At 38.2% G+C, this 19,483-nt stretch overlaps 1 protein-coding gene across 1 annotated transcript in view; it reads right to left on the bottom strand.

Moving 5' to 3' along the window:
- LOC124621998 (synaptic vesicle glycoprotein 2B) overlaps positions 1-19,483 on the bottom strand; it is a 394,356-nt gene that overhangs the window by 56,091 nt on the left and 318,782 nt on the right. Inside the window, exons 3-4 of the mRNA XM_047147545.1 lie at positions 18,773-18,826; positions 10,642-10,722 (exon numbers count right to left, since the gene is read on the bottom strand). Coding sequence (XP_047003501.1) covers positions 10,642-10,722; positions 18,773-18,826 — 135 coding nt within the window. The remainder of the gene's footprint in view (positions 1-10,641; positions 10,723-18,772; positions 18,827-19,483) is intronic.

Here is a 19,483-nt window from a genome sequence, read left to right as displayed (position 1 = left end):
CTCGAACAAGTGTTGTCAACAGATTAATTTGTGTACGTCTGGTAGTGACCCAAGACTTTCTGCAGCAAAGTTATCACCTCCAAAAATGTAAAACATGGTACGATCAGCTGTAGCATCTTAAACCTGAATTGATGGGATTGCTACATTAGATTTGGTGAATACAGCTGGTATGAGAAGTTACGGTAGATTTGATGTTGGAACTGGGCTTCTGGACCTGGTTACATTTTAATTGATGGAAGATCAGAGGATTTATGAAATACCACTGTATTTTTCAGAAGAAAATACGTTTACTTTGGGAGCGCATGAAGAGTGAAACTACCTAATGAACCATTCTGGAACTGAAGGAATTTCGAAAACATGGACACCAACAACCGACGACGGACACACAGATAAATACGAAGGGCATTCAAAAAGTTTTGCACAGTCGTCTCTAATTTTTTTATTTTTTGAAGAAGGAGAATGGAATTTTTTGTGAACTACTTGGGACATTTAGCTATGAGTTGGTATATAAACGTATTTTCTTTTATTTACAGGTGAGCCATAATGGACCATGAAGTAGATGTCAGGTTGCGACAACGATCGGTGATGGATTTTCATTGACTTTTTGGAACCTGGCTCCACAATTAACTGGGACCATTACTGTTTGTCATTGGACAAGCTGCAATGTGCTATCAAGACCCACAGACTACAGCTTCAGGGTCAGCTCATCAGACTTCACCATGACAATGCCAAACCCCATACAGGGTCAGCTCATCAGACTACACCATGACAATGCCAAACCCCATACAGCCCTTATGACGCAGGAGAAAGTCAGGAAAATGGGTTGGAAAATTGTTCCTCATTCTCCCTACAGTCCGGTCTTGGCTCCATATGATTTTTGCCTCTTTGATCATCTGAAGGCCCACCTGTGCAGTAAAAAATTTGATAATGAGAAAGACCTTATTTCCTGTGTCAAGCAATGGTGTAAAAGTCAATCCCCAGAATTTTACCAAAGTGAATTTACATCATGGAAAGAATGTTGGGCCAGATGCATTACAGCAGATGGAGGCTACATTGAGTAGGTTCAATGTACAGATAAATGTTCCAAATATGTTTACAAAAAATTTCATTCTCCTCCTGCAAAAAATAAAAAAATTTAGAGACAACTGTGCAAAACTTTTTGAACGCCCTTGTACTTACATTCTAAAATTTCTAGTTTATTATGGAGAATGATTCAGAATCTGGTGTCAATGACAGTGGTTTATCAGTAAATATGAGCACATCTGTAACATGATGAGATATTAGTGAAAGTGTTTCTGACAGTGTAAGAATGTTGACAGAATTAGAAAAGAGGTTTTCAGACTTAAAATCAAAAACTGACAACCCTCAGGTAGAAATAAATTCAAGAATTGAAAATTCTCAGGCAGAAATAAATTGAAGAATTGAAAGTATTCAGGCAGTATTAAGTTGAAATTTGAGCCAACAAACTGACAGTTCTCAGACAAAACTACAAGCTGTAAGTCGAAATTTGAGGTAACAGATTGACAGTTCGATTTCAAAGGCTGTGAGTGGTTTAAAATCAAAAATTAATGCAAATTTGGGGCAGATAGCACAAACTAAGCAAACTTTCAAAAAGTGGCAAATTACTTTTGAGTCAAGTCATAAAGCACTTAGTACTTGACTGCTGAGGGCAAAATTGTAAATTTTGAAACAAATTTAACTAATGAAATTTCAAATGACCAGTCAAAATTTAAAAATATTGCTGATTTTGTAAATAAGGAAAATTCTCAATTGAGAACTGAATTTGACCAGATGAAATGATTTTTTGGAAACAAAATTGAGACTTTCAAAACTGACACTGACAGAAAGGTCACAGAAATTGGCAGTAGGGTAGTTAATGTAAGAAAAAAAACTGTGGATTTTCTCTGCCTCGAGATGACTAGGTGTTGTGTGTCTTTCATCATCATTTCCTCCTCATACACTCGCAAGTCGCCATAGTGGCGTTAAAGAACTTGTGGAGCGGCGGCCGAACCGCCCCGCGAGTGGTCTCCTGGCCACCAATGCCATATGCTCATTATTCATTATTAGTAGTGTTAATGGGGTCTGGGGAAATTTCCCAATTAAAACTTACCCAGGAGATAACAAACTACACCCAAAAGACTTTTCACAATTCTGCAAGGAACAGTTCAGTTTTGAAATGTCTGACACTGTTAAGATAAAATTTATAGAGAAATTACTAGATGGTGAGGCACTTTCGTCGACCAATCAGCATTATGTATTTAAGGGGGGTGGACTATGAACAAGAGATTTGAGACATTTGTAATGACATCTGTGGGAATCAGAACCATGACAAGAGCTGTAAACTGGTCGAAAGTTATCTAGGAAAAAGGGGACATGAGAAAATAGGATATTATTACAGAATTTACAAGGGGATTCTATTCAAGAGAAGTAGTGTAGATAGTGATGTATGGAAATTATGTTGGTCTGATCAATACATTGATGTACTCATCAAATACATTCTTGAAAGTTTTGGCCATTGTGGAATTCAAAAGTGTATCCAGAAAATCCAAGAGAATGTATACTTTAACAATTTAGCCAGGAGAGTTAGAAAAATTTTGAAAGCTTGTGACAGGTGCCAAAGAGTAAAAGTATCCAACCAAACTTGTAGAGGATTGATGCAGAACATCTTGCCAAAAGAACAACACAGGTCAGTCGCTTGGACTTATATTGAGCTTAACCAAGACCAAAGCAGGCTATTGCTACATCTTTCTTACGGTTGATGTTTTTTCAAAATTCATTAAGTTATACCCTCTTTGCAAAGCAAACATTAACAGTATTATTTCAAAAATCAGAGGGGGACTATTTTGGCAGGGTAGGAAAACCCTGATAATGGGACTCAATTTACTTCTGGACTATGGAAAGCTTTTATTGAAGATGGAAGGATAAACCACATTCTTATTTCAGCCTATTATCCATCGGGAAACCCTTCAGAGAGATACATGAGAGAAATTGGGCGATTCTTTAGAACATACTGTAATATTAATCATGCTAGTTGGATTGGTTATGACGAGAAATTTGAAAATGTTATAAACAGCCTGCAGCATTCCTCAACAGGTTTTTCACCTTATGAAATACAGTAAAATAGCAAACAACCACATACAATTAGTGATTTCATTGATTTCCATGTCTGCAAACCATTAAGTATTCAACAGAGAGAGGAAATTGAAGGAAAACCATGAAATCTCAAGGTGACATAAGGAAACATAGACATGATAAAAGATTGAACCCTACACAATTTAAAATTGATGACTTAGTCCTTGTTAAAACACAAAAGAAATCTAAAGCCATCTGCAGTGAATTAAAAAAGTTTTTTGACACATACATTGGACCTTTCACAATTCGGGACAACCCACATCCGAATGCTTACCATCTAGTCTACCCAAGTTCTGGCAGACTGTTTGGCCTACAAAATGTGACTGAACTGAAACAGTATAAGAAAATGTAAGAAAATATTTTGAATATAATATAGGGAAACATTCCACGTGGGAAAAATATATCTAAAAACAAAGATGATGTAACTTACCAAACGGAAGTGCTGGCATGTTGATAGACACAAACAAACACAAACATACACACAAAATTCAAGCTTTCGCAACCAACGGTTACTTCATCAGGAAAGAGGGATGGAGAGGGAAAGACGAAAGGATGTGGGTTTTAAGGGAGAGGGTAAAAACACACACACACACACACACACACACACACACACACACACACACACACACAGACACAAGCAGACATTTCTCCCTTAAAACCCACATCCTTTCGTCTTGGTGAAGGTATGTTCTCGAAACTTCAACAAAAGCCCATACCGAGCTACTGAGCATCTCTCCTGCAGAGTCTTCCACTGGAGTTTATCTATCATCTCCGTAATGCTTTCACGATTACTAAATGATACTGTAACAAAGCGCGCTGCTCTCAGTTGGATCTTCTCTATCTCTTCCATCAACCCTATCTGGTACGGATCCCACACTGGTGAGCAATATTCAAGCAGTGGGTGAACAAGTGTACTGTTACCTACTTCCTTTGTTTTTGGACTGCATTTCCTTAGGATTCTTCCAATAAATGTCAGTCTGGCATCAGCTTTACTGACGACCAGCTTTATATGATCATTCCATTTTAAATCACTCCTAATGCCTACTCCCAGATAATTTATGGAATTAACTGGTTCCAGTTGCTGACCTGCTATATTGTAGCTAAATGATAAAGGATCTTTCTTTCTATGTATTCACAGCACATTACACTTGTCTACATTGAGGTTCAATTGCCATTCCCTGCACCATGTGACAATTCATTGCAGATCCTCCTGCATTTCAGTACAATTTTCCATTGTTACAACCTCTCGATATATTACAGCATCATCCGCAAAAAGCCTCAGTGAACTTCTGATATTATCCACAAGGTCATTTATGTATATTGTGAACAGCAACAGTCCTACGACACTCCCCTGTGGCACACCTGAAATCACTCTCACTTCGGAAGACTTCTCTCCACTGAGAACGACATGCTGTGTTCTGTTACCTAGGAACTTTTCAATTCAATCACACAATTGGTCTGCTCTTACTTTGTTCATTAAACGACTGTGGGGAACTGTATTGAATGCCTTGCGGAAGTCAACAAACACGGCATCTACCTGGGAATCTGTGTCTATGGCCCTCTGAGTCTCGTGAATGAATAGCGCGAGCAGGTTTCACACAATCGTCTTTTTCGAAACCCATGTTGATTCCTACAGAGTAGATTTCTAGTCTCCAGAAAAGTCATTATACTGGAACATAATGTGTGTTCCAAAATTCTACAACTGATCGACGTTAGAGATATAAGTCTATAGTTCTGTAAATCCGTTCAATGTCCCTTCTTGAAAATGGGGATGACCTGTGCCCTTTTCCAATTCTTTGGAATGCTAAGCTCTTCTAGAGACCTGCGGTACACTGCTGCGAGAAGGGGGGCAAGTTCCTTCGCGTACTCTGTGTAAAATTGAACTGGTATCCCATCAGGTCCAATGGCCTTTCATCTTTTGAGCGATTTTAATTGTTTTTCTATCCCTCTGTCATCTATTTTGATATCTACCATTTTGTCATCTGTGCGACAATCAGGAGAAGGAACAACAGTGCAGTCTTCCTGTGTGAAACAGCTTTGGAAAAAGTCATTTAGTATTTCGGCCTTTAGTCTGTCATCCTCCGTTTCAGTTCCATTTTGGTCACAGAGTGTCTGGACATTTTGTTTTGATCCACCTACTGCTTTGACATAAGACCAAAATTTCTTAGGATTTTCTGCCAAGTCAGTACATAGAACTTTACTTTTGAATTCATTGAATGCCTCTCGCATAGCCCTCCTCACACCACATTTCCCTTCATGTAATTTTTGTTTGTCTGCAAGGCTTTAGCTATGTTTATGTTTGCTGTGAAGTTCCCTCTGCTTCCGCAGCAGTTTTCTAACTCGGTTGTTATAGTACGGTGGCTCTTTTCCATCTCTTATGATCTTGCTTGGCATATACTCATCTAATGCATATTGTACGATGGTTTTGAAATTTGTCCACTGATCCGCAACACTATCTGTACTTGAGACAAAACTTTTGTGTTGAGCCATCAAGTACTCTGAAATCTGCTTTTTGTCACTCTTGCTAAACAGAAAAATCTTCCTACTTTTTTTAATATTTCTATTTATGGCTGAAATCATCGATGCAGTAACCACTTTATGATCACTGATTCCCTGTTCTGTGTTAACTGTTTCAAATATTTCGGGTCTGTTTGTCACCAGAAGGTCTAATATGTTATCGCCACAAGTCGGTTTTCTGTTTAATTGCTCAAGGTAGTTTTCAGATAATGCACTTAAAAAAATTTCACTGGATTCTTTGTCCCTGCCACCCATTATAAATGTTTAAGTCACCCAGTCTATATCTGGCACATAATTATTCCGCATTTTAGACTTAAAATGTTGTAAAAAGTCATTTTGAACATTTGAATTGTAATTTTGATGTTGTAGAAATATTACCAGCTCAAAATTGTTTCATAAAATCACATAAGTAATTTAATTATGTAAAGATATTCAAGAGTGTTCTGGACTGAATAATAAGAGCTTAATTGTTTACTGTATATATATTTCAGAATTGCACTTGTAAAAGATCATTAATTTCAGAAATATCCATTATCATTGCGCTTGTTTTAATTTCTACTAAAAATATGTAATGTCAGTTTTTGCTGGATTAACTTATTGCAATTGTAACATCAAACATGAAATAACATACTAATGTCAAAGAACGTAATTGTTAAAATATGTATAAATACACCTTGTCCAAAGCCTTGGTGTGTGCAGTTGGAGTACTACCTGGTGTGTTTTGGTGCCTGTGAAGTTGGGACTGTCAGCTGTTGTATATATGTGTGTGTAAATAAAACAAATGTTGTCAGCATATTAATTGGTGTATGTCTGGTAGTGACCCAAGAATTTCTGCAGCAAAGTTATCACCTCCAAAAATGTAAAACACGGTACGATCAGCTGTAGTATATTAAACTGGAATTGATGGGATTCCTATGTTATATTTGGTGAATGCAGTTGGTATGAGAAGTTATGTTAGATTTAACGTTGGAGCTGGGCTTCTGGACCTGGTTACATTTTACTGTAGGCTTCCATAAGCAGCACTTTACCATCCCTATCTCCTACCCAGCTACCCCCCCCCCCCCCCAATACACCTCCTTATCCCTGTCACCCCGATTGCTTCTCCCATCATGCATTACTGCTCCCAGTCTGGTTTGGCAGTCAGAGACTGTGGTTTTTTGTGTGTGTGTGTGTGTGTGTGTGTGTGTGTGTGTGTGTGTGTTTTGTCTAATTCCAATGAAGGTCTTTTTGGTCGAACGCTTACATGGTTCACAATCATTCTGTTGTGCCTATCTGTGGCTCAATATCTCCGCTATATGGTGAGTAGTAATCTACCCTTTTCATAATATTGTCATTTTCCATGCTGGATTTTCCATTGTTTGGTTTAACTGAAAACTCCACATATTCTTCATCATGACAATGCCCGTAGTCACACAGCTTGTCAAATAATTCTACATCAAATAACACAGATTTAATGTCAGAGTCACTGTATTTATCCAAATTCTTGGCAAACGACTTCTTTCTGTTCCATTATGTCAAACAAAAACTGTGGAGCGACTGATTTTCATCTCAAGAAGCTGTGGAATCCTTCCAAAACCAAGGATTTGATGAGGTTCTAAAGTCAGTGTGGGGAAAAAAAGTTTCCAGAATTGGTTTGAATGTGTGTAAACGCGTATAAATTTTTAGAGCAAATATTTTGAGAAACAATAAAACAATTTGTATGAATTTTTTTCATTAAAACTTGGCCCTTGTACAGTTGCTTATTGCATCACTACAGAAAAATAAATTAAGAATGAACTTCACTGTAAAACAGAGCGGTCAGGTGAAAAAAAATCTAGCTGACAGATTCCACAAGAGCTGTACCAAAAGTAATACAAAAATGTTTATAACTGGTTTAGTAACTTATATACCTTCTTCAAAACTACACAAGTAGTCACAGTGACTCTTCAGACATTTCAGAATCTGTTTCCCCCTTGGATGTGAATAGTCCATTTCGAACAGAATATGTTGAAACTAAGTTCTTGGCACAGGTTCATTAAATTTACAGAATGCTCTAGTAGGTGTATGGAAGTGACACTTCCAACACCATACATATCCACAGGTGGACAAAGAAATTTCCAGAAGGAAAACCAGTACTAAAAACTATGAGCACAGTTGAAGATGATTAACTGTAATATGAATCATCAACAGTGGATGAGGTTATTCACATGAATGGACAGGTTTTTCTATACTACTCCACATAGGTAGAACACAGTTTATGGTTGCTCACACTGGCAGTAATGCAGAGACCGGAGGTTGTTGATGGCGGAGTTCATGAAGTATGAACAGATAACCAAAAAATAAGTCCAGAGCATAGCAAAGCCATCTGAAGCACACACAAACAGTCCAGGGAGCAATCCGAATTGGAAACATAATACAGGCAATATCAAAACTCTTCTGATAAGTGGCACTTACTGAGGGCTTCTATGACTATTGAGAGACTGACTGACAGTCTCACATAACCAGACATCTCCACAATATGCTTATGGCTGTGGTGGTGCCCCTTGGTGAGCAAGCTGTAGCCAGAGTATGAAGTCCGATCCCTGACCTGTTATTTATGGTGAATTTGAATTACTGTCGGATACTAAACATGTAACAAAATGTGAGGCAGCAGCAGAACCAAAATGTGGTGCAATGCCATACAGAAAGTGGTGGGAAGCTTAGATTTCAGGTCAAGAAGGTCTACTCAAAGCATTTCAAAACAACAGTTGCATATTTTTTCTCAACTGATTACGCAGTATGAAACATGGTCATATCTTTAATATTGGGTAATAAAGTATAACTACATAAAATATCACCACAGCTCTTCTTGAAGGTCAAATAAAAGCTACTGATCATCTTAGAAATTTGTGGTGACCTTGTTTCATGGCAGGGGTATTATTGTTCTTGATTTTCTGGAACATGATAATACTATGAGTACACTGAGACAATCAAATTGAAAATCCATTAGGGATAACAGCTAATCTTGTAATAACATACTATCAGGTTGTTTCTCTTTGTTATGTGCATTAGCTCACATTTATCTACATTTTAAGGGAGCTGCCATTCAACACCACACAAAACCAGGAAAAGGGACGACTTGACAACTGGATAAAAAATGGTAGGACCAAGATTTTGGACCATGGAACAAATCAAAAATGGTTTAATCCAAAATGGAAGAGTAGAAATAAAGTTCTGGCAGAAGCCATCTAATATACAGGAATTTGAAAAGGAGCAACAGTTTTGAGTGCAGGTCTTTTACATGCGTCTTCCACGGGGATGTGATCCCTGTTGCAAGGGGCTTGGATTGGGAGTGGCACAGGGAGGGATTAGGATGTTATGGAGGTTGGAAAGGGGGGGGCAATAGAACACCTCTTTATGAAGAGTGGGAAGGAGCTTGGGTAGGTCATCCCTCATTTCAGAGCATGATGACAGGTAACCAAAACCCTGACAAAGGATGCGGTTCAGTTGTTCCAGTCTGGGATGGAGTAGGCGACAAATGGGGCACTCCTTTGTATTTGGCTCTTGGATGTGGTGAGAGGATTGAGGATGTGAGAGGAAATAGCATGAGAAATCTGTCTGCAGATTAGGTCTGGGGGGTAGTCTCTCTCTATGAAGGCCTCGGCAGAGGACCTGGTGAAGTGGATGGAAGAAAAGGTGTCAGGTTGTGAAGGAATGAAGATAGGATGTCTTGCCCCTGAGTCCAAACCATAAACATATTATCAATGAATCTGAATGAGACTAGGATTTGTGGCTTTGGGAGGCTAAGAAGATTCCCTCCATGTGGCCAATAAACAAATTAGCATAGGAGGATGCCATGAGGGTGTCCATGTCTGTGCCACAGATTTGTTTGTACACCTCCATTTCAAAGGAGAAGCAGTTATGTGTTGGGATAAATTTAGTTAATATAATGGAAGGAAACATTCCACGTGGGAAAAATTATATATAAAAACAAAGATGAGGTGACTTACCGAACAAAAGCGCTGGCAGGTCGACAGACACACAAACAAACACAAACATACACACAAAATTCAAGCTTTCGCAACAAACTGTTGCCTCATCAGGAAAGAGGGAAGGAAAGGGGAAGACAAAAGGAAGTGGGTTTTAAGGGAGAGGGTAAGGAGTCATTCCAATCCCGGGAGCGGAAAGACTTACCTTAGGGGGAAAAAAGGACAGGTATACACTCGCACACACGCACATATCCATCCACACATACAGCACAAGCAGACATATTTAAAGACAAAGAGTTTGGGCAGAGATGTCAGTCGAGGCAGAAGTGTAGAGGCAAAGAAGTTGCTGAAAGACAGGTGAGGTATGAGTGGCGGCAACTTGAAATTAGCGGAGATTGAGGCCTGGCGGATGACGAGAAGAGAGGATATACTGAAGGGCAAGTTCCCATCTCCGGAGTTCGGATAGGTTGGTGTTGGTGGGAAGTATCCAGATAACCCGGACGGTGTAACACTGTGCCAAGATGTGCTGGCTGTGCACCAAGGCATGTTTAGCCACAGGGTGATCCTCATTACCAACAAACACTGTCTGCCTGTGTCCATTCATGCGAATGGACAGTTTGTTGCTGGTCATGGGAATGACTGGACAACACTCAGAATTGCAAAAGGCACAAGTGATCGTAAACTGAATATGATAGATCAAATAAGAAAGAAATGAACAGTTTATGTGGAACTACTGCATAATTATACAGAACAATGCAGCATGGGGAAATGAAAACAGCATATGAAATAAACAGCAAAAGTACAGAGGCTCAGGTTTTTTCCTCCCATGCTGCACCACAATAATGATTTATGGTGTACAATGGAATCTGTGGATTAGACAACCAAGTAGAACTACAATGGGAGTTCATAAGCATAAATTTTTAACATATTAAAACTGCAATACTGTGAAGAAACATAGTGAAGCAACAAAGTTTAATTGCAGTAGACAAATATATCTAACATTTATACTGAATATTAAGCATCAAGTTATTGAGAACAATCTCACCTGTTAGTTCTATTGCTGTCTCAAAGTCTGCCTTCTCTGTGCTGCTCTTTGTCTTTTCTTGGTCAGCCTTAGTTCCCAGGCCTGTGAAACAATAAGATATTAATTTCTATAATTTATGTTCTTCTAGATGTCAAGATTAATATGTGGAACTATGTTTTGTCCAATTTTATGTCCAAAAAAATATAACTTTGATACCACTGCTACCCCTAACTACTACCATGATGACTGTGCCATCCACATCCACCACCACAAGAAATTGCTGCACAGGTATCACTGGACCAGAGTCATGAACACTTGCGGCCTTTCTCACTCCTTATGAACCACTTCTGATGTCTGTCAGAGACTGTTCACACTCCAAAGGCATTTCTTTTACCACACAAACTTTTTGACATAATATAAAGCTCCTGATGTTGCCAGTGTGTCTACTGTATAGATGTTACAGAACTGGTTTTAATAGTTTCAGATAATATTTTGTTTATAATGAATTTCTTTCTTATGTTTAGTTTATAACAATTATACAGTATTCAAACTGATCGTCTAAATGGCTATCCCAGTTCATGTTTCTAGTTGCAGGCTGATTATCTAGCAGCTTTCAGGGGCAGCAAAAATTTGATTTTTAATATATCACAGAATTGTTGACCAAATTTAAAAAATTAAAATGCTGTCATAATCTAATCATGAAAAGCCATAATCTTATCTTAAATATTTAATGTAGTAAGACAAGTATTACAGTTAGGAACTGTGGCATATTTCTTGATGCAGAGTAAATGGCTGCATGCAAATACCCAGAGAATATTCATCTACTGTTTTAGAATGAAAGCACTTGTTGACTTGCAACAAACTTTACACATAATTTCAAACCTTTATGAAACTGTTTCTCACTGACACCCCCTAAAAACTGATGAAAGGCCAAGAAAATGCATTCTTTACTACATTTTTGCTTTTCATGCAATAAAACTAGTGCATCAGGCTTAATGTTTTAATTTATTACTCCTTTACTATGAACTCTCTTTGCAACACAATTTGCATACACTATGCAAATATACCACTGAATTTATCTGCAAAATTATATTCTCATATGGTATATACCTTAAGAGATATGACATTAGAAACATTGAGATTACTGAGTAACTAGCTTTTGCTTAGAATGGGGTGCAAATCACCCTGGCTATACTCATCCAGTGTTTGGTAATGAAAGTATTTAGTAACTTCCAACAAACTTTAAATATATTTTCAAACCTTTTCTAACTTTTTCTCGCTTAAGATCTATAAAATCAAATATTTTATAATGCGTTTTTAAAATAATGATACATTTGCAGCTGTTTTTTTACATGAGAGTTTGATTCTTTAAAGAGTAAGAGGTTTATCAGTACATAACAAGGAAGTTAAAAAACAATTTGTAAAAAGGAATAAAGTTAAATATTTCAGTAGCAAAGCAGTGTTAGCAAAGCAGTGTTGAAGTGTTGTATAACATTTTGTTGTGTCACAGACTGAGATCCTCTAATGCAATTAGCTTTATTATCATAGTGGAGTATGTACTGTATTGCTTTGTGCCCTAAATTGGTGTTATAATTTCCAGCCAACCTATTGCTCTTGAAAACTGTGTACCTTTTCCTACCACAGTGTGGAGTTTTACTCCTGTAATACAATTAAGAAATGAGTTGAACTCTCATAACCATCTTGCCTCTAGAAACCAGATGGCAGTTATAAGAGTCGAGGGGCATGAACGGGAAGCAGTGATCGAGAACGGAGTGAGACAGGATTGTAGCCTATCTCCAATGTTATTCAGTCTGTATATTAAGCAAGCAGTAAAGGAAACAAAAGAAAAATTTGGAGTAGGAATTAAAATCCATGGAGAAGAAATAAAAACTTTGAGGTTTGCCAATGACACTGTCATTCTGTCAGAGACAGCAAAGGACCTGGAAGAGCAGTTGAACAGAATGAACAGTGTCTTGAAAGGAGGAGATAAGATGAACATCAACAAAAGCAAAATGAGGATAATGGAATGTAGCATAATTAAATCATATGATGCTGAGGGAATTGGATTAGGAAATAAGACACTTAAAGTAGTAGATGAGCTTTACTATTTAGGAAGCAAAGTAACTGATGATGGTTGAAGTAGAGAGGATGTAAAATGTAGACTGGCAATGGCAAGGAAAGTGTTTCTGAAGAATAGAAATTTGCTAACGTCTAGTATAGATTTAACTCTCAGGAAGTGTTTTCTGGAAGTATTTGTAGAGAGTGCAGCCATGTATGGAAGTGAAACATGGGCAATAGATAGTTTAGACTAGAAGAGAATAGAAGCTTTCGAAATGTGGTGCTACAGAAGAATGCTGAAGATTAGATGAGTAGATCATGTAACTAACGAGGAGGTTCAGCAGAACTGGGGAGAAGAGAAACTTGTGGCACAATTTGACTAGAAGAAGGGATAAATTGGTAGGACATGTTCTGAGGCATCAAGGGATCACCAATTTAGTATTGAAGGGCAGCATGGAGGGTAAAAATCATAGAGGGAGACCAAGAGATGACTACACTAAACAGATTCAGAAGGATGTAGGTTGCAGTAGGTGCTGGGAGATGAAGAAGCTTGCACAGGATAGAGTAGCATGAAGAGCTGCATCAAACCAGTCTCTGGACTGAAGACAACAACAACAACAACAACAACAACAACATGGACTGTCTCTGACTACTGTGGATATGATGATGTGCTACTTCTTCCATGACCCAATGCCTAATCTCTGCAATAAACTTCCATAGCTCCCATTGCCTTCTTCACCAAATTTTCCCCCTCCCACAATGCATAGATTATGTCATTGTCAGTATCCTGAAGGGGTAATGCTGCAACAGTCATCCCTTCAGTACCAGGACAGACAGCACACTCATACAACAAACAATTTTCTTGAGGTTCTTGACATATTATGCAACAGCATTCCTCGTTACACTATTTATGGTGAAACAAATAAAATTCAAATTAGCACAGTAAATACATGCACATACCTCCTTCACTGTCTCGCATTTTACCCATTTTGTCGTGAGGGGTGGAATTTTGTGAGATCAATATTAAAATTTGGGTTCTCCTGTCTCAATACAAGATATGCTGCTTTTAATAACACTGTTGAATATTTTTTTACCTTTTACACCATATTCACTAAGGTAATATGGAGGAAAAGTGGGTGAATGGGGCAATGGAATGGTACCTGTCTATTAACAGAAGCCGACAAATTGGTCACAGCCTAAGCAAGCTGTTCAGTCAGGGCCGGTAGCATGGCATCCATAATAAATAAACCTGATGATACTGCACTTAAATCACACAAATATGGCTTTATTCAAAACCTCTGAACAATAATGAAAATAGCCTCTTGGTAATCTACAAAACACAGAACATGGTTGTGCATTATACAAACTTGAATAGCTGAGAGAGGGTCAAACTTGAATAGCTGAGAGAGGGTCAGTCAGGAATGCCCTGTGCATATATATGCACAAGTTGTGATGGCATGGCAGAGACTGTGCTGCATGCATGCCTCCTACAGTCAGCTTCCAGTGGCCAGCCCACACTGGTTGCTGATTCAAATACATACATACAGTGTCACCTAACTCGGCACTCTCACACTCACATGCACTAGAAGAAGATACAGCAGTATCATCTTGCAGTGGTTGCTCACAGTAGGAGTCTGGGCACACCAAAATACCTTTTTCATTCTTTATTTCATGAGATTTTGAAATTAAATAATGTGAGGAAACAAGTATGTATTTCTGTATCTGCTGCTTGGCATAGCCATCGAGTATCAGTGTCAATAATTGTATCTTCCCAGTATTGGTGGCTGCCAAGATAGCAGTGTTTAGGTTTTGAAACCACACGTCATGATGGGTGCAGATCTTCAGGTTCTGCACAAAGTACATGTACATCATACACTTCACAAAGTTCTGAAGATGTTGCTTTTGTAAAACTTGTTTCAAGTTCTTCCACTTTTCTTTGTACATTCTGTTTTCTTCTTGTGTTTCTCATCTTGCTTTGGCATTTAAAGGGGGATATATTAGGGGCCATAACGGAAGTCCTAAGATTCAACACATCAGCAACTTAACACCCAGGAATTTACACATCTGAACTGTCTTCTTCTGTTCCACACTCCATTCAGGTGGGTTATCATTAAATTTCTTGTTATAGCAAGTATAGCAGTTCCTGCACAATGGATGTCATGGTAACACAGTTACTTGGGGACCAAGATATTTCTGCAATATCTCTGACAGATAACTAACAATTATGAAGTGTTTTTCACTTTTCTTAATATCACCTTCCTGTGCCTTTTTTCATAGTCCACACACCTCACTGTTTCACTAATATCTTTCCTCAATGACAAGGTATCTAACAAAAAGCTCAAACCAAGAATAAAACTATATGCAGAATGATTCAACATAGCTCGCTCTTCCATTACTGTATTTCATCAATGACAATGTATCTAACGAAAAGGTCAAAGTAGCCGGCCACGGTGGTCTCGCGGTTCTAGGCGCGCAGTCCGGAACCGTGCGACTGCTACGGTCGCAGGGTCGAATCCTGCCTCGGGCATGGATGTGTGTGATGTCCTTAGGTTAGTTAGGTTTAAGTAGTTCTAAGTTCTAGGGGACTGATGACCACAGCAGTTGAGTCCCATAGTGCTCAGAGCCATTTGAACCATTTTGAAAATGTCAAAGCAAACAAAATTCTATGCAGAATGATTCACATGCAAGTTCTCACTCATTTATTACAAACAGTACGGAGCTGGAAACAGTGTTGCCAACATGCATATTTTGCACTAGAAATTCAATAATGTGGAATATGCAGAATGTTGAAAAATTTCTAAAGCTTTATACAAAAAAATATTGCCCACTGAGGTTGCAGTAACTACTAACGCAGTCACCAAACAATATATTGTGCTATTTTCATAAGTTTTGTGATGGAGGTTTTGAAGTACATAACTAAAAAAAACTTGTAAAAATGTGATTTTTTTAATTTTTAGCACAAAATATTTAAATAATACAGATAGCTGGAGCAGACAAGATATTGTTTATAATTATTCTATTTGTATCCGGTAATATAGGAAGAAAGTTAGCATTCTGTGCTCTAGGGCAAAACATCTGTCACGGCTCCAGTACTTTTGGTTTAGCTATATATTTTTTCTCTACTGTTTTAAGAGTTATTTACAAAATATAAATTTTTCAAAACATACATTTTACAAAAACCAAGATAAAATGAAAATATTTTATGATTTGAGTTGAAATTGCCCTCTTTATTATCATGAGGTAATGAGTGTTATTGATAGATGACCTCAGATTGATCCCATATTTCTAGATTTACAAAAGCTTTTTGACACCATAACTCACAAGTGATTTCTAATCAAATTGCATGCATATGGAGTATCATTTCAGATGTGGACTGGTTTCGTAATTTCTTGTCAGGAAGATCACAGTTTGTAGTAAGTGATAAGAAGTTATCTGTTGTTTCTAATATTCTGAATGATTTAGGGGACAATCAGAGTAGCCATCTCAGATTGTTTGCACACAATTCTGTCATTTACTGTCTAGTAAAGTCATCAGTATATCGAAATCAATTTCAAAATGATTTAGACAAAATATCTGTATGATGTGAAAAATGTCAATTGACTCTAATTAATAAAAAGTTTATGGTCATCCATATGAGTGCTAAAAGGAATCCTTTAAATTTCAGTTACACGATACATCACACAAACCTAAAGGCACTCAATTCAACTAAATACTTAGGGATAACAATTATGAACATTTAAATTAGAATGATCACACAGATAACATTGTGAGGAAAGCGAACCACAGACTATGTTTTATTGGCAGAACATTTAGAAGATGGCACAAATCCATTAAAGAAATTGCTTACACTACACTTGTCCATCCTCTGCCAAAGTATTATGGTGCAGTATCAGATTCTTAACAGATAGGACTGATGGAAGCCATTGAAAAAGATCAAAGAAGAGCAGCTCATTTTCTATTACCGTGAAATGGGGGTGAAAGAGTCAAGGATGTGATACATGAGATGAGGTGGCAATAATTAAAACAGAGGTGTTTTTTGTTACAGCAAGATCTTTTCACAAAATTTCAATCTTTAACTTTCTCCTCTGAATGCAAAAATATTTTGTTGATACCCACCTACACATGAAGAAGTTATCAGTGTAACGAAATAAGAGAAATGACAGCTCACAAAGACAGAAAGCATTTGTTTTTTCTGCTCATTGTTCAAGAGTGGAATGGTATGGAAATAGAGGGAAAGTGGTTCTTGAACTCTCTGACAAGCAATGAAATGTGAATTGCAGAATATTCATGTGTCATCCAGAAGTAGATGTAGAATAACACTGAACGCAGAAAGTTGGGGCATGCACATTCCATCCCTGGGTGGTTAACAGAGTAGTGGCTGGATGGGCATCCTGCCACCCTTAAACTAACCATACCCAATCTGTTAATAAGACTGCCAAACCAGCACTGATGAGCGACAATGACACAAGAAAAAGAAGAAGAAGGAGAAAAAGAAGGTGTAATCAAACTAATTTCATTTCTAACTTGTAGAAGTATTGCCTGGCATTTAATATCAATATGTAATTTATAATTCACTATTTTTAAAATCTTTCTTATGTGAATCCATAAAAAACACTACCAACAGTGGCACAGCAATCACTACTTGACCTCAATCAGTAACAGTCAGTCACAGTAGAATCATAGTCAGTCTTCACCGAATATTCATCGAGTCATGTTATGAGACTCAATGCTATATTACTGTTGAAGTTATTTACCACAATTAAACAACTGGTGTTAATATTGTAACCTGCATAATTAGATTAGACTAATCAGACTTTATGGAAATGACTCATAAAGCACAGTGTTATTCATATACATTTTTTTTTAAACTAAACAGACAACTCCGTAATATTGTCTCCATAAATGTCTTTGATTTAATGGTGAAGACTGTACAGTCTCAGCACTCATATTTTGAAATCTACTCACTTGTAATAGGGGAGGCAATGCCAGAGCCATACAGAGAATTCGGGACCAAACCTCGACTGTTGCGAGTTGAGGCAGCTGCCAGTTCAGCAACTCAGCAGAAGCAGCTGCTTTCATGTCATCTTAATTTGACGTGCCATGGCCTGGGACACTAGGAAACTTCTGCAGTTTGACACTGACACATGCCAATAGACGGACATTGCTCACTGACCCCATTCAAGACGTTCCAACGGTGACACAGAAATGCAGTCCCTTCCATGAAGTAAGCACTGAGCAGCTGCATTTAAACCATGGCCCTGCCAAGTAGGTCACAATGGCACTGTAGGGTCATGCACAACACTTGCCATGTGTCATTATCACTACGAGATCTACTGACGCAACTTCGTAGTTTGTGCCATAACTGTGTCCCTAGCACCACTGCCGTCGCTTGGCCACAATCTGAGGATATCCGCCTGACTGTCCAGACCAATGGCAGCTGACACTCTTGCCACTGGCTCTACAGGGCCATTTGCCACCATATCTGCTGCCAAAGTCTGCCGGCACCCCGCTGCTGTTCTCCAGCCTTTGGTCCAGAGTCAGACACTGGGTGCCACCACAACAAGGGAGAAGAGGGCATTGGCTGCTCCACACCTCCAGCACAGCTGCTGTCCATTGCCCTGGACACCACTGCTGAGTTTTGTGTAGGCAGCTCGTCTCCCAGTTGTGTCTAATGCTGCTGACTACTCGCCCACCACAATGAGCTAAACTGTGCCAGAGATGGAGTCGCACTCGGATGACTTTCTGAGTTTAATTAATTAATGACAAACTGCTTATGTGCACTGATTGTTTGTTTGCAGTTTCCCACAGTGTCCCTCCTGCCTCCAAAGCTATCAAAAAGAACCCAAGATGGCCCAGGTGAGGGCAAGCCCATCCTGATAAACATGAAGACCACTCCCACCATCCTGTAGCAGTCGTTAATCCTCCCAACCAGTTACACACTTTTTTCACTTAACTACTGGTTGTGATTCCAATTTATTTTTTCTGATCAATGAATCAAGTCAATATAATCTTGAACTCCCATCAGTCCAACTGTACTCTCCCAAGTAACAAACTTTTACATACACTTTGAATGGTTCTATTTTTCTTTACTTACCTCCAAGTTCAATATCTTTTGAGCAGCCGTTTGCACGATCGTCCTTCACATCATCTGAAAAAATAATGCCACTGATTAAAATTAAGTTCCAGGAGGAAAGTGACTGGCTATTAAAAGGTCACAAACAGTAAATTATAATAGACATTTGGAGAGACAAGGTAAGACCAATTCAAAATCCATCAACAATGATATGTTCTAGCAATAATCAGAAGCAAAAGATGCAGTGGCATTTCATTAAATGACTGAAGGGTGGTGAAAATGGGAAACTGTAATTACCATACCATTACTTGTGCTAGTTTTTGGAACAGAGTTTGGCAGAGGATCATTGAACTGTAACTGTTTAGGACAGTATCCCTTGCTGTTTTTCCAGATACAAAAAAATTTCTCAAGAGAAACAATTACAAATGACTTGCGTCATCACAGGTGAGTAGTGTTAGCAAGAGACTTGTGTTCTATATCTACATATACAGGGGAGTACCTAAAACTTGCACTGCAAATATTGCAGAAATGAAAAGTGCTTTTGATGGGTGGGTTTCAAAAAATGGATTGTTGATCAGGAGTTTGTATTGTAGCCAATAAACAGATCATAATCATACTTAGAAAGCATATTTTTAAATGGAGCAATGCCTATTGACATAAACAAATTAAAAGTAGTTCAAATTAGAATGCCAGTGGCGTTTCTTGCAAGATTCTACCAAGCCATTTAAGAGA

This window comes from Schistocerca americana, chromosome 7, assembly GCF_021461395.2.
Source record: "Schistocerca americana isolate TAMUIC-IGC-003095 chromosome 7, iqSchAmer2.1, whole genome shotgun sequence".
In the NCBI taxonomy this organism is placed as follows: domain Eukaryota; kingdom Metazoa; phylum Arthropoda; class Insecta; order Orthoptera; family Acrididae; genus Schistocerca; species Schistocerca americana.
This window is presented reverse-complemented; position numbering and strand designations above follow the sequence as displayed.